The 16,527-nt window shown below is 45.2% G+C and overlaps 1 protein-coding gene across 1 annotated transcript; it reads left to right on the top strand.

Annotated features, from left to right (window-relative positions):
- The first annotated feature begins 1,131 nt into the window (after positions 1-1,131).
- Positions 1,132-15,112, top strand: N4BP2L1 (NEDD4 binding protein 2 like 1). The gene is made up of 5 exons (XM_064172822.1): positions 1,132-1,436; positions 9,574-9,698; positions 10,584-10,672; positions 11,806-11,882; positions 14,888-15,112. The coding sequence occupies exons 1-5, from the start codon at positions 1,315-1,317 to the stop codon at positions 14,991-14,993; spliced, it is 519 nt and encodes a 172-aa protein (XP_064028892.1). The 5' UTR covers positions 1,132-1,314; the 3' UTR covers positions 14,994-15,112.
- Positions 15,113-16,527: the final 1,415 nt, after the last annotated feature.

The following is a 16,527-nucleotide window of genomic DNA, read 5'->3' as shown; positions in this document are numbered from 1 at the left end:
CTCAAGGCTAGACCATGGCACCAAGTGCCACGTCCAATCCTGCCTTGAACAGCTCCAGGGACAGCGACTCCACCACCTCCCCGGGCAGCCCATTCCACTTGTTTCCCCTACTTGATTCTAGTGTTGGTGTGCCACATCCCAGCGAGCTAAGATTTCTCCAAGCACATGAACACTCTTTAGCACTGTTTCCTAACTCTTAAACCTAAAGCTTCAGCGTTGTAGTTCGGCAGCAGTGTGTTCCTGTGGCATACCTGAGTCTGGTTTCTAGCTAACCATCAGCTTATGCTTTATGTGGCTCCGAGAGGGAGACTGTGATACCACACCAACTGATCTTGGTTTAAATGGAATAAATGGTAATTTATTTGGTTTGTGTGGTGGTCAAGTTCAAGCAGATCAGATTTTCTGCAGGGGAAAGAAATCTCGTTAAATTTGCTGTAGTTTCTCATGTCTCTTCTGTGAAGACAGGCTGAGAGAGTTGGCATTGCTCCGCCTGCAGGAGACTCCAGGGACCCTACAGCAGCCTTCCAGCACGTAAAGGGAGCCGACAGGAAAGCCGAGAGGGACTTTTTACACGGGCCTGTAGTGAAAGGGCTATGGATGAGGACTTTGAAGGAGGCTAGACGCAGGTGTAAGAAAGTTCTTTACTCTGAAGGTTGTGAGGCACTGGAACGGATTGCCCAGAGAAGCAGCGCCTGCCTCCTTGGTGTGAGTGTTCAGTGGCCGACCACACGGGGCTTTTGGCAGTCTGGTTTGGTGGAAGGCATCCCTGCCCAGGGCAAGGGGCTTGGAACTAGGTGATCTTCAAGGTGCCTTCCAACACAAATCATTCTATGCTTCTCTGTGGTAATATGTTTGAAAAAAGTAAAGTTGGGGTGAGCATACTAACGCACAGGCCAGTTACTTAGCTCCATCTGCTTGGAATTCTTACATGCCTTTAATATTATTTTCCTCTTTTTTCTTTTTTCCCCTCTTTTGTGAGAGTTGGAGGAGGTTGTCTGCAGTAATTCCATACTGCAAAAGAAGAAAAAGGGAAGGAAAAAAGGGAACAGTGAGTACGCAGTGCCCTGTAGCTAGCTCTGCTCCCCCAACGTCAGCCTTGGGCCTTAGCGACTCGAGTGTTTGCTCGCTCCCTGTCCGCGCAGGCCGCAGCGGGTGACAGGGTTAAACTCTCCATTGCTGCCGCCGGCCCGGCCCCGGGCGGGGAAGTGCAGCGGGTGTAGCCGGGCCTCGTAGCTCCCGCCTCCCCTCCCGGGGCCGCCCCGGCTGCCGTTTCCCCCGGCCGGGCTTGTGCTTGTGCTCTAGCAGGGCAGAGGGATGGACGAGCAGCTGCTCCGCGCCTTTAGTGACGTAAGCCTGCACCCCCCGCGGCGCCGGTTCAGCGGCAGGCTGGTGCTGCTGCGGGGGCTGCCGGGGGCCGGCAAAAGCACCCTGGCCAGGTAAGCCCGAGGCAGCGCAGCCGCTTTGCCTTTCGTGGGTCTCACCTCCGCTGGCTCCGGCTGCTCGCCACTGCTGCGGCTTGGCTCCCCGGGAAGGGGTGACAAACGAGCCCCGCTGGAAGGTGTGCCGGGAGCCGAAGCGGTGCAGCGGAGCTCACACGGAGCGACGCCGGGCAGGTGCTTCGGGGAGCCCTCAGCCCGCCTGGCTCTGAGTCAGGGCGAACAACTTGCTGCTAGTCCCGAGAAGAAGACAGAGACAGCAGTTCAGAGCTGGGTTTCAGGCTTGGGAGGAACGCTTGAATAAGCACAGCCATTTGGAAACCTCCTCTGTTCAGAGATCGCTCACAGTTTTGTCGTAGCTGCCTCTAACTGCTGTCTGGGTATGCTGCCGGTAGGGCTGTGTACGTTGTTGTCTTGAGTGAGCAGTACCGAAAGAGATGTTTCTGGTGGCATGGCCTGATCTCCAAACCAAGGTGGTTGTTGTTCCCTTTCTAAACCACACGGGACTGGTGCTTTGGTGTGGGTTGTTGTTGTTTATATGGTTTGTTTGTGTGTGTGTTGTTGATCGCGAACACATTGAGGTACTCCCTTTGACTCAGTGTTGATGACAAATGTAGTTTCTGTTTCCATTATGTCCTGCACTCCCGATCAGAGGCGTAAGAGCGTATCAAATGGGCAGAGGAGCCTCTTCCACTCTGTGACAGCTTCAAGACCGATTGAAAATTGATGGGAAAACACGGAGGGAAGTGGTGGGAGACGGCACTGCTGTCATGACGCAGTATATCTGTAATCTGGCATCACAAAATCTCACCGGCTGGAATCTCGGTTTTTGATGCTACCCTCTCTCGATCCAAAGAGGAATATCTACTGATTCTCACGTCGGTTTTGATGCTGGAAAACCAATCTTGTCTTCAAGGACTGCGAGAGGAAGGGCTCTGTTGTGAAAGGTCGCAGCATGAATCTCTGGGGTTAAGCACTGGCTTAATCAACACTTTCCCCTTTTTCAGTGTAGTCCTTCATGACAATTGTTGCCTTGTGCCTCACAGGACTTCTGCAAGACCAGGTTTATTAATGAACAGCCAAAAGCTGTGTTTTTACTGACACCTGAAGTACATGTCTCTTTCTAAAGATGTGTAAGGTGCAGGATCTGTTCCTTCATAGGAGTTTGGGTCTTGTAGTATTGTAAGAATATAATGATTTGGGGCCATATTCTCAGGCAATACAAATAACTGACTCACTTTTTTAAGATCAAAGCACAGGATTAATTATTAGTGATGGGTTTAGAAAGTCATACAAGTATTGTTTTTAGTCCCCTGATGATGAACATTTGGGGAACTTAGCCCCTGTTTGTTGTGTCATTACATTTAGCCATTCAGCAATACGCAGATTAAAGGGCAGCTGTAAACCAGTGTTTAGTACATCTCCATGGATACTGTCCAAACTATGAAAGTATTATGCTATGAAGATACTATTTTGTGAAAAGTCTGAGACTTCCTATTTCTGCATTGTCTGCCTTTCGGTGCTGGTGAGCGCAGTGTGCTAAGCAGAGTGATACTTGCAGAGCGTGAGTACGACAAAGCTTGGCATAGGATCCTGCTGGAGGAGGAAGGTAATTATGTATTTGCAAAAGTCTTTGGTAAGATCATTTTACCTAGTCAAGTTTATTGTCTCTGTACTCATTCACTCTGTCACAGCTGAATAATTGGAAGCACCAGGATACATGTGCATATGTAGTATGGCCAAAATCAAGAGAGGACAGGTACCCTCAAGTTTCCCATCACTTTCTTGTCTGAGTTCCTCAGCTGGTGGTGACAGGTTTTAGTCAGGTCTGCCACACCATCTCGCAAACAGCAGTTTCTATGCTGCTACCTTTTTGCCTCTGAGTTTTGCTACCTGGTGTGCCGTTATCCTAAGCATTTTTTTCCCCCCATTATTTTAATTTTCCTGCTTTGGCTGTCTTTTTAGCTGCAACTTCTACCCCTTTTGGATCAAGGGGAAGAAGGAAGGTGTGTACAGGCTGGTGTAATCTGCTGGCTGTCATCCCAGTCTCAGAGTGCAAGTCTTCCAACAGCAAGTTGTCTCTGCTGGGGCTTGGCTGAATGCTGATCTTTCTGTGGTGTGTAAACAGGGCCTTTCCCAGTTTTACTGCTGGTAATGGTGTTCTTGGTTGTCAATGTTCACCATTGTTTTAGCTTTTGCTCTGTTGTTTCTTTTAATGCCTTCACACAGCTTTATTCGTTCTTTGCACCTTGTACATCTTTACAGTGCTTGGAAGTGTCATGAACCATTAATGTTATCACAGATGATATCATAACCCTGTGATAGCTCCAGTAGAAAGGCCCCTTTGCAGTTTGTCATGCAGTCCTAAGAACAGTTCTGTATCCATCACTTGTTGCCCTGACCTTTCAGTGTCAGCCAGTACCATTTGAATACTGTTTTGTAAGACTTACGGCATCTTTGTTAAAAAGATTTCCCCATCCTAGTCACTCCTTAGATCAGAGTAGATTGTGGTTGTACAGGTCAGTTCAGGTCTGAGTTTTGGATTCTGGTAAAGACAGTGAACTATCCACCCATGTTATATTTGATAGTCAAGGCAGAACAAGGAGTTTGTCTGCTCACCAACAAGCCCCAGACCTTTCCGAGTGCCTCAGTGTTAAGGATGTGCTTCCCTGAAATGCACACTTTAGGTGACCCTAACCATCTCCCCCTATCCATTTGCTTGCATCACCACCAGCAGACGTTCTTGTATAACTTCTGCTCCCTGAGTGTGTTCCTCTAATGTCACAGTAGATTTCATGATGAGATCCAGGCACATGTTAAGAAAACAGTTATCTGAGGTGCAGCAGCAGGTATAGGTTCTGTGGCAGTCTTGCTCAAGCAGTAATCTGGGCATGATCAGATGCCTAACTTTTCTGCCACTGCTGTTGTTTTTCACTTGAAATGGGGGCAGTTTTGTACTTCCTTAGTGAAGCACCGAGAGAGCAATCTAGAACAGAAGGGAAAAGTTGCAGTGGCACTGAGACATCGCTGCTTGGCATGATCTGTACCTTCTCCAGTTCTGTCTGCTGCTTTTGCTCAGTTCATTCTAGCATCTCCAGCCTTGGACCTGCCCGGTGCACCTCTGTTACCAGCACCAGAACTGTAGCTCTGAGAGGATGCATGGACTTAGTTCTGCAGCTCCTGATTCCAGGCAGCAGTGCACTGTAAACCATAACCTTTGTACCAAACTGCTTCAGGTGATTCTCTTCTATATGTTTATCAAACATGACACACAGCTTGTTGCTTTACAGACTACAACTGCTGCTCTGACTCCAGTGGGTGAGACACAAAGGCTCTGCCAACAGCGCAGTGACTGGCAGGCTTCTGCCAGGACAAAGTCCTCGGGCATGAGAAGTTGGTAAAACAGAGCAGACAACTGATAGTACTGGGCATGTGCCCCAGATTTCATAGTTGTGACTTTCTGCTGAAACTAAAGGCTTGTAAATGCCATGGGAAGTTCTGTGTTAGGGAGAGTGACCAGAGCTAAGTGGTTGCACGTACATACATATTCTGGTCTCCATTATGTTGGAAGTAGCTTGGGCATTTACTGGTTCTGAGATCTGCTTAAAGTACTGTTCTGTTGCCTTCTGAGCACTGAGAAAACTCCTTCTAGCCTGCTTACCAAGCTCAAATCAGAAATCAGTTTATTTTTGAATGTGCCAGTAGAAAAATATGTCAGACTGTGAAATACAGTTAGGATATTAGTAGTGATTATGGAAAGTTATGCCAGGTACTCTAATGCTTCCAGTGATTGAAGCTCTGAATGATTATTTTCTTGTCTACATGTGCATTATGATCTCAGTGCTTTTTGAGAGCACTGAAGATGCTATCTGGAAAAAACAAAAAGGAACTTAAACCCGGAATAAATCATGGGGACTGATCTTAAACCCAGGAGACTCTAAACCCATGTCTGTTCTCTGAGGCAGTTGTTACAGTGCTACTGTGGTCAAGCAGAAACACAGATGGGTTTTCAGCCAAAACATTCTCCTTTTTCAATCTCACAGTGATTGTGTGTCTGAGCAGCATGAGACAGCAGGTGAGTGTGCACCAACGCTAACCAGGACACTGTGCCATTAAGAAGTATCATTGCCACCCAAGCTGCTGCTGGGGTTGGTGTGGGCAGGTGATGAAGCTTGTACCTCTGCACAGCTTCGTGTTCCCAGGGGCTTTATCAGTTCCCAGGCCATGCTGGTCGATACATGAAATTTGCTGCTGCTTTTGTGTCAGACCTGAAGAACAGAAGCATCTGAAAACCTTCTGCTTCCCAGCTGCGTCAGTCTAATAAGGTACAGGGCCTAATGTGGAAATCTGCTTCGTCTTCCAAAAGACAGAGAAAGAGTTTTGGGGAGATTGACTGCGATCAGAGAAAGCATTCTTCTTATTTTCTTATCCTGTGTGTTTTCTGAAACACCTACTGCCTCAGCATGAGGAAAAACTTTACTGTGAAGGTGACGGAGCACTGGAACAGGCTGCACAGAGAGATTTTCAAAACCCACCTGGGCACATTCCTGGGTGGCCTGCCCTAGGTGAACCTGCTTTGGCAGGGAGGTTTTACCAGAAGTCCCTTTCAAACCCTACCGTTCTGTGATCCCGTGCTTCTGAAACCACAACAAACTTTTCTTTAGCAAGGCACAGGGCATGCTGTATTTTTGTATCTGCTGCGAGACAAGAGAGCTCTTTACATTGTGCAATTAAAGGTCCCACATGGGCAACTTAACTCTGAACCCTTGACAGATAAGGCTTATCACAAGGCAGCAGCACTTCAAGTTCAGTGGCATTTTTTTTTTAATGCAAACAACTCATAGGCAACGAAGCTGGTGAAGGGCCTGGAGAATAAATCTTAGGAGGAATGACTGAGGGAGCTGGGGCTGTTTAGTTTGAAAAAGAGGAGACTGAGGGGAGACCTCATTGCTCTTTGCAACTACTTGAAAGAGCATTGTGACGAGGCTGTTGCTGGTCTCTTTTTATAGGTGATAGAATAAGAGGGAACAGCCTTTAACTGCAGCAGGGTAGGTTTGGACTGGACATGGAAAAAGTGGCCAGGCATTGGAATGGGCTGCCCAGGGAGGTGGTTGAGTCACCAACCCTGGAGGTGTTTTAGGGTAGTTTGGATGTGGTGCTTGGGGATATAGTTTAGGGTGAATCTACATTGTAGAGTAGGGTTATAGGTTGGACTTGGTGATCCTAACCTGAATGTTTCTATGATTTTTTTTTCTGTGACTATATAAAACCTTTCTTCTGAACCAGCTTGTGGTCTGGTGTAAATCATAGGAGACTTTTCTCAAGAAACATACTGAAATTAAAAATGGCAGAAAGAGACAGATTTTGGTCAGATCCTTCAGCAATAGGGGATGACAGAAAATGGTTGTTAACTTCAGTGCCAGTTTGGTTGTTTTGGAAAGCTAAATATTCAAAAGAGCAAAGTAAGCAGAAGGCAAAACATCTTCTGTTTCACACTTAATGTTTTCTTATCTTGCTGTTATCTTGCTGAGTGTGTTTGGTATGAGTATAGCAAACGTGATAGTAATTTACAATTCTTAGCACATTCTTTCTGATGTATTTTTCCTTCTTTGAAGCACAAGTTTTATGTCCTTTATTTGCCACTGATGTGAGGGTAGCAGATGAAGTTTATGGAGCATCACATACTGCTTAGATTGCGAAAGACATAATACCAAAGCTCTCATGTAAGTGTGCATATAAAGATGTTAACAAGCTAGTAAAGTATGTGTTAAGAAAATAGTGGTAAAATTTTGCACCATTTAAAAAGTAACACTGATCAGGAAACAATAATCTTGAGATCTTTTACTGATGTATACAATTTTATGTGCTTTTAGTACCTTTTTTTTTGCACAGTTTTTTAGAGGAGAGTTGTGCTGCAGATGGTTAAAGGGGTGGGAAGGGTGAGGTGCTGAGTTATAGTAACTATAACAGTTTATCAGAACAAGAATAGCCAGATAAGATTTAGGTGCTTTCCATGATAAGAATTCTTTGTCTGTGACCAAAATGAAAGCAAAAATAATTTGGCTGTTTGCTAACAGTCTGCAGCATGACTTTTGTCATGCAGTAATTTGTGAATAAAACATCTCATTTGAGCTAGAAGACAGCAACAGGTAGAAGCTGGTTAATACGCAGCAGCAGCTACACCCCAGTCCTGGCCAGTCTGTCAGTAGTCTAAGGCAGTTGCTACCACAAAATAATCCTAATTAATGAGCAGGTGGTAGAAGTTACAGTGGAGGCAGAACAAAGTCAAAGCTGGCCTTTATTCACGTAAATGCAGTGTGCATTCCTAGCGAAGAATTGCTGCTAGCAGGCAGATTGGGGTAAAATCATTAAGTAAATGGCCAGGGCAGAGCTAGAGATGAGAGAGCTGAGCCTTTTCTGTCTGCGTGCCTGTCTTTTTGCTGATAACCTAGAGACCTCTTTTCCCTTGCTGTTGCTCAATTAGATAAGACATTGAGAAATAGTTGGTTTGTAGCTGGAAGAGAAGCATTTCTTCAGTGAGGCTGAAATGAGTCTCAGAGATAGCAGGGCAGCAACATTTCTGTCTGAGAGAGACACAAGATTTCTCAATTTGCCTTACTCTTCCAGAGACGTTTTGGGCACTAGAGAGACAAGAGGGTAGTGAGATGATGCCAAGGGTTCACCCTGACTTCCTGCAGAGATTCTTGCAGTCCCCAGCACTCTCACTGACAGGCAAAGCCAGGCAGTTCTGTCAGTGGACACAAAGAGGTTTGGATTGCACAGCAAGAAGAACACAATTTTGCTGCTTTTTTTTTTTGTGTGTGTAGTCTCTGAGAGCTGACAGAGGAGTGCTTCATATTTAAACCAGCACATAAGCCAGCACTTCCACCTGCAGCCAGCCACTGCAAGGCAGCTGATGAGCTTACGGCAGCATACACGTTCACCCTCCATAGGCATCCTGAGTCTGAATGAGCATTGCTGTGGGATACACATCAGAGTAAAGAGAAGGGGGATTGCTCTGTGCCACTGCCTTTAGAGTGCTGCTTTTATGGATCTGTTGCACGTGGGGCTGCCAATCTAGGCAATTCATACTGTGTCCAGCCTTGGGCTTCCCAGTTGAAGAGAGACAGGGACCTGCTGGACAGATTCCAGCAGAGAGCTCTGACAATGATTGTGAGACTTGAACATCTCTCCTATGAAGAAAGACTGAAAGAACTGTGGCTGTTTAGTCTTGAGAAGCTGAGAGGGGATCTTATCAAGTGTGTACAAATATCTGAGGGGTGGGTGTCAAGATGAAGGTGATGATCTCTTTTCAGTGGAGTCCAGCAATGGACAAGGAGCAGCGAGTACAGCCTATAACACAGGAGGTTCTACCTCAACATGAGGAGACACTTCTTTAGGGTGAGGGTAACTGAGCTCCAGAACAAGCTGCACAGAGATGTGGCAGAGTCTCCTCCTCTGGAGACTTTCAGACCCCACCTGGTTGTGTTGCCATGTGGCCTGCCTTAGGTGATCCTGCTTTGACAGTGGGTTGGAGTATAGAGATCCTTTCCAATTCCTGACATTTTGTGATTCTGTGAATTCTACAAGAGGAGGATTAAGTAAAACAGGGACAAGTGAAAAGCTCTAAGAACCATAATAATGCAACAAATAATACAAAATATTGACTAACCATTCAGGTATTTTATACAAATTTAAAAGAAAAGAAAAGAATTGCTATGTGCTCTGCAGTGATGAAAAGGAACAAGATAAACTGATGGTAATAGAGACTCTCCTTACCAAATGATAAATCATTTTTTCTGGCTGTCTTCAGAAATCTCACTGTAGCAAAGTTCCTCTGGTGGTCCAGTTGTCTTTGAGAGTAACTTCAGTGGGATGAGTAGGTTTGCATTTCATTTATTTTTTTCTATTTTACATATTTACAGTCATGCCCTCTCAGACAACTCAGAAAGAAAACTGAATATATTAATATGATTAAAGACTTGTATGCATCTGTGGATTACTTTCAGATCCTTTAAGCTGTGTTTTTAAAATGAGCATTTGCAGAGTGTTCCTGTAGCTTTTGATTTGATGGTCTCCATTAATGGCATGCATTAGCATATGTTAATCATTCTTTCATTGTTAATGTCTTTTTCAGACAGCTGAAACGTGACTCTCCCAGCGCTGTAGTTCTTAGTACTGATGACTTTTTTACCGAAGATGGCGTGTACATGTTTGAGCCTGACTTGCTAGAGGATGCACACAAATGGAACCAGAGGAGAGGTGACTGAACTTGATCCAGAGATTTTGCAGAGTAGTTTTGTTTTCAGGTTGTCTTTAAACTTAGCCCCCAGAATAAAATATCTCAAGGTGGTGTCACACACTGCAGTTCATGGGGTCCTGATTAAAAAAAAAGCCAACAAACTAAACCATTTATTGCTTCTGATTTTATTTCTTCTGACTTACAAGAGAGACATTTATAAATTAAAAAAGTGTTGGTGATTGATAGGTGTTATTTTAGGAAATAACCCAGTGACACTGCTGGAGCTTGGTAACAGAAGGTGGCACACAAATACCAGCCCAGCAGCTGCTCATTGCAGCTGTATGCACCACATCCTTCAGGCTAACTTCTTAGATCTGCCCTGATTTGGAAGGGGATGTTACAGGGGGTGTTAGTGATAACCAGAAGGAAAACTTGGAAGCCTAATTATAATTAAGGCCTAGGTCTCTGCTTCAGAGAGAAAAATGCAGCATGCTTTTGTGGCTCTGCTCAGAGTTAATTTCTAGCAATGGAAAACACTGAGGTCATATTAACAGTGATCTTCTGCAAACAAGAGCAATTTTTAGCTGTTTCAAGTACCTAGTGCTGTGATACCACTAAGTTAGGTTCTACAAGAGAGTCGCATCTTGCTACTGAGCACAGCCAGCAGCTGCATCACCTCCTCCTGCTTTGGCAGGATTTCTGGAGGTCCCTTCCAATCTCTTATATTCTGTGATTCAGGAGAGCACCTGCTGAGCACTGACCTCCACTCGTATTTAGGTGGTAGCTACAAACCCATGTCTGGTGAGGAACCAAGCATGCTAGCAGCAGGCAGAGAGAGGATGATTCGGGGCCAGTCAGTCTGTTATCTGAGACATTTTATCTTTACCTAATGTGTTCCTTTACAGCACACAAAGCAATGAAGAGTGGGAAAAGCCCAGTTATTATTGATAACACCAACATCCATGCTTGGGAAATGAAGCCATACGTCATGATGGTAGGAAAAGCTCTAATTGCTTCTGTATGTTCAGCTATGACATTTATGAGGTGATCTGGCTGAAGCAGTTCTTAACATGGCTAAAAATAGTTACTTCCATTTCTCCCTAGTTTGCTAATTATTGTTAAGGAATACTGTGACAAAATAGGGTAAGAAGTGCTGGTGTAGCTGTTTTATCTAGTCAGATGTATAACTTGGTGAAAGCAAAATTACTTGAAAAGATTAACAGTCTCTGAACTTGCCCTGTTACTTCTTGGCAATCAGGATGTTATCCCCTTCCCCAGGGGAGACATGGAATGAACAGTTCCCAAAGTCTATCAGTCAGGAGTTCTGGCAGAGAGGGCGATATTTTTTAGTGCAGTTTCACCATGTGGCCTATCCACTAACATGATACATGTTCTTGGGTTATGGTCTTGTCAGGTAAGAAGTTTGAGTGTCAATATTGCTGGTACAGGAGCACAAAAGAGACAGGAATTAGTGGTGCTGCAAAGCCTGGACATGCCACTCCTGCAGCGGTTGTGAGTGGGTGACTAGGAAGAAAGTGAGAGAGTGCAGCCAGAGGTCAGCTAGATGTGATTTTCCTCAGTCAACAGATTTTTCCTACCTCTTCTTGGAAATCAGACCCCCAAAAGCAGTGCATGATTGTATTAAATATACACCAGAGGCACACACAAGCGTGTGTATGTGTATAAATATGTATATGTATACACAAATATGTTGCTTTACCTTAAAAAACAAAAGAGTCCCATAGGCTCAGTGGCTGGCAGTGCCATGACTGTTAGATGTTGACCTCGCATGCCCAGAAGTTCCAGATTGGCATGGCCAGCCTGTGGCTCTTGAACCACCTGTGGCTTCCAGACAGTTAAAGCCAGGATGTCACTGCCGTGGGTGGCAGGGACTGGGGGCAATGCTGAGGCAGATTTTGCTGGGAGACCCAAGCCTTTTGATGTAGAAGGAAGTTAACTAGTTGGGACTCAGACCAGCACCTTGATGGAGGCTGTGGTTATATTACTCATGCTGCTTCCTGGTGCACTTCTGTAGGCCAGAAGAAATCTTAGTGGGAGGGAGTCTGGCAGATTGGCTGCTCCTGAGCTGTGTGTCTAAAACTTCTGTGTCCTTCTGTGATTCTTCAGGCACGTGAATATAGATACGAAGTTATATTCCAAGAACCAGATACACCCTGGAAGTTCAATGTTCGAGAACTGACAAGGTACCTCTCTGGTGTAGCAGGCAGCTTCTCATTTTATTGCTATGCTCTGGGCAAGGTCAGCATTCTTCCTATACATGTACTCTAAAAGGTACCCTTGTAAGTGACAGAAGGATTGTCCTGGGAAATTTCTATTAGTATGTGGTCTGCAGTGAGTCCAGCCCTGGAAGAACCTGGCTGTTCTGAAGTGTGTCAGGCAGTAGAAGAAGCAGCTCCCCCAAAGTGTGTATTTATACTGCAAGCTTCTTGGAGCAGGAGCCCTGATTCTCATTCTGTGTTTTGAGCAGCACTTCTCTACGTTTGGGTACAAAACACACTACAGACAGTACTCAGACATCTGTTCTTAAAACATCTAACCATAACGAATAACAGTGAACTGCTACATTAAGTGTGGTCAAGAAATGGGGTTCTAGAGTCTCTCTAAAGATCTTGACATGGACAGGCAAAAGGGATACGATGAAGGTATCAAATCTGCCTAATGTGGTAGGATATAGCAGCAGCCAGTATGGCTCCTAAGTATGTTAATTTGGAAAGTGGATGCAGGGTTATCAGTGACATCACTAAACAAGTCCATGCTGGCTAAGTTTCCAGCCTTTAACCAACCAGATGTGAACTGTTTCAGTGATGAGTGCACACCCCCTTCTAATTTATTTTGATCAACAGCTGGCTGATTGTGAGCCAGTAGTGTGCCCAGATGGCCAAGAAGGCAAAGAACATCCTGGCCTCTGTCATCTGTCAGAAATAGTGTGACTAGCAGAATCAAGGAAATGATTGTCCACCTGTACTGTGCACTAGTAGGGCTTTCACTAGAAGAAAGACATTTAGGTGCTGGAGTGGATCCAGAGAAGGGCAGTGAAGCTGGCGAAGAGTCTGGAGACCAGGTCTTATGAGGAGCAGCTGAGGGAGCTGGAGTTGTTTAGTCTGAGGAAAAGAGACTGCAGGGAGACCTTCTCACTCTCTACAGCTGTGTGAAAGAGGGTTGTAGTGAGGTGAGGGTCAGTCTCTTCTTAGTAACAAGTGACAGGATGAGAGGAAATGGCCTCAGGTTTAGGTTGGGCATTAGAATAAACTTCTTCACTGAAAGGTTTATTAAATGCTGGAATAGACTGCCCAGCAAGATGGACATAGATAGATGTGGTGCTGAGGGACATGGTTTAGCACCAGACTTGATCGAGATGACCAGAACAATGCTGTGATTTGTTGTTGCATGGGCACTTCATCCCCACTGACTGTTTTTTGTACTAGCTCTAGTCAAAAACCAGCATTGCTTCTTGTTGCATGTGACAGAGACAAATAACTAAGAGCCATGGCCCAGGGCACTGGTGACTCCAGGGTGAGGCAGCATATGGCAGATGGCAGCCAGTGGCTTGGGGATGAAGACAGACAAGGACACCAAAAGTCTTAGCTGTTAGCAGTTTGCATGGAGGAAGACCGTGGAGTCCTAGTGGACAGAAAATTATCTATGGGACAGCAGTGTGCCTTTGTGGCCAAGAGGGCTAACAACATTCTGGGGTGCATCAAGAAAAGTGTATCCAGCAGGTCTAGGGAGGTTCTCCTTCCTCTCTGTTCTGCCATGGTAAGATCACAGCTGGGATACTGTGTCCAGTTTTGGGCTTCCCAGTTCATTAGTGACAGCCCTGGAGAGACTCCAACGGAGAGCTGTGAGGATGGTTGTGGAACTTAACCATCTCTCCTATGAGGAAAGAGACCTGGGACTCTTCAGTCTTAAGAAAAGAAGGCTGAAAGGAGGTCTTTTCAACACCTATAAATATCTGAGGGGTGAGTGCCAAGATGAAGGTGCCAGTCTCAGGTGGTGCCCACTGAAAGGACAAGGAACAACAGGTACAAGATAGGACACAGAAGGTTCCACCTCAGCACAAGAAGACACTTCTTTATGGTGAGGGTGATGGAGCACTGGAATAGGCTGCCCAGAGACATTATGGAGTCTCCTTCTCTGGCAACTTTCAAAACCAGCCTGGATGCTTTCCTGCATGGCCTGCCCTAGGTTTTGGCAGAGGAGTTGAGCTCAATGAGTTCTAGAGGTCCTTCCAGCCCCTATCATTCTGTGATTCCTCACCAGCACCAGCAGGAAGCCAGTTGTGGGGCAGCACTGCAGAGGCACATTTTACTGAGTATTTTGTTCTATTAATCATTTGAAACAAGTCAGGGTTTTACAGTAGCACTTAAAGCTAATTCAGATGCACTTAATATTGCTGAAGTCCTGCTTCAGTTATTCGGGGACAGCTGTAGATTGCTTCCACTCTATTTCCCTATTCTCCGTTTACTCTCAATACTGGTAAATTTGTTTGTGCTGGTTGCTGGTCCCAGGCAGGGGCTGCACTTGTGTGTAGGTGCTGGAAGACCTCATGCTTGCTTCACAAGTGGGATGCTGCAGCTGGCAGCCTGCTGTGTCGCTGCCACCTTAATTCCACTAGAGGAAAAACATGACGAGTGATGTATAATTTGCATACCACGAGGCTTGAAAAGATAGAACGCAGGTTCTAGATGATAAATTGTGCCTAACAGAGCTAAACAGCAAAACCCAAAGGCACTCAGAGTTTGCAAACTGGCATGCAGAAATTCTGCTCTAGCCCCTTCTGCTCTAGCCAGAAAGCCTGACATGTTCGAGCTTCCTGTACCACTCCTTGGACTCATCATGCTTTACAAATCTGCCCTGGAGCTTGAGCCGCATCGGCTCAGAACTTGCGCTCAGAACAAAGCAACAGCATTTTTGGGCTGTCTGTACTTGTGCATTGTAAGTCAGTGGCCGGGCTATCTGCAGCCCTTGTCTGCATTTCTCCAGATGAACAAAAGCTCACCCTGAGGCTAAGTTGCCCTTAGCACTAAAACCCAGGTCTGCTACACAGCTCGTTCGTTTCAGATAGTTTGTCTAACTTCATCTGTCCTAGCTGCCCACAGAAATATCTGTTACTTTTATTTACTGAGCTTATCAAATATAGGCAGATAGCCTCTAATACCTGCATTTTCTGTCAATATTGACTCCACAGAAGAAACATTCATGATGTCCCTCGGCAAAAGATACAACAGATGAAAGAACAATACGAGCACAGTGTTACCTTCCACAGTGTTCTTCAGTCTGAAAAACCAAGATGAGAGAAGCTCCAGTGGATCAAATACAGCTTACAGCATGAGTGCCCATTCCAACCCCCCTCCAGTCTTCTCCAACAGAAGCCCTCATGTGGCACATACAAACAACATGACATTTAACTGAAGAGATGCATTCCTCAGACTGATTTTATCAGGGTATCAAAGGCTCTACTTTTACTCTAGTTACTTCTATTTTTACTCTTCTATTTTTCTACTACATTTTAAACTTACTTTTCTTAACAAATCTTTGTGTGTCACTGAATTATGATTGCATAGCTCTACATGATCAATCACAGACCAAGTTTGTCACTCCTCTCCTTCCTCCACGAAAATCCATTTGAGCTTATGGTGAAATTTACTGGCTGGCTGTTTTGTTGTCTGTGTCGTGCTCTGCCATTAGTAGGTAACAACTATTCATGAATTCATTCTTTCTTACAGGCCAGGTGGCCGATTCCTTTCTCCATGTGGTATCCTTTCTTGCCATTTTAGTGGTGTCTTCCCAGTCCATCTTATGTAGATTTAAGAGAGATAAAGTGAATCATGGAAAAAGTAGCTCTAACAGATTGTTGCAAGATTGATCCTGCTCCCTGTCTACACCTCTGCTGTGTGGATTCATCCTGATCTTGCCTCAACTCTCTCATAGCCAAACAGCTTCTCCAGCCTGGAGGTGAAATACTTCAACAAACTAAACAGCCCTTTCTCTTGCCAAGACACAGCACATCAGCTGATCCTGGTCCATATACAGAGGCTCCTACAAGGAACTATTAGTCTTAAGCTAGTGCTTGTTAGTTTCTAAGTAGGAACAGGGCTGTAGGAGCAGCTCTGAAGCAGAAGGCTACCAAATAGCATCAGAAGTACAAAATAATGACTCAAGAAAGAAGAAAAAAAAGTTCAAATGAAGAAGGCAACTCCTTCCACCACTAAGTGCCAAGAAGCCACTGATGCATGAATGAGGAAAGAAACAACCATCCTGCAGTTTTATCCAGACTGTTAAATTCTGCTAATTACATCCTCGTGGAGAATCCCTGTGAAACATTTCCAAAACAGCCTTGGTGCTGGCACTTTTTCTGAGGTAGGTGTAGTTGTTAGGCACTGCTTACAGAACAGGACAGCAGCAAGTCACTTTGCAGTAGAAAATGAAGACAGCTCACATTGGACATTTTTTAGCTACTGTTCCCCTAGCAATCTGGCAGAGAAAAAGTATAAACACAAAAAAGGTATAAATATGCTGGTTTTGGGCAAAGGACAAGCTGTCTTCAGGACACAGCCAAGGCAGATGAGTTGCATTCTGTGCTTCGGTTGCATTTAAAGAAGTAGCATCACCACTGTGAACTGGAAGACCTAGGGAACCTGACGCTGCAGTACCGCACAAAGGTTTACAGGACCTTCGGCAAGGTTATGTCAGCTCATTACATTTTTCAAGTCCAAGTTGATGATGTGAACCACTCCCAGTTCAGCACTTGGGAGTGAAAGGGCACAGGACCCCTGAAAGGTTTCTGAGTGTGAGCTAGTGATGTCAGGTCTGAAACATCCTCCCACC

Source organism: Pogoniulus pusillus, chromosome 3, assembly GCF_015220805.1.
Source record: "Pogoniulus pusillus isolate bPogPus1 chromosome 3, bPogPus1.pri, whole genome shotgun sequence".
NCBI classification, from domain to species: domain Eukaryota; kingdom Metazoa; phylum Chordata; class Aves; order Piciformes; family Lybiidae; genus Pogoniulus; species Pogoniulus pusillus.
This window is presented reverse-complemented; position numbering and strand designations above follow the sequence as displayed.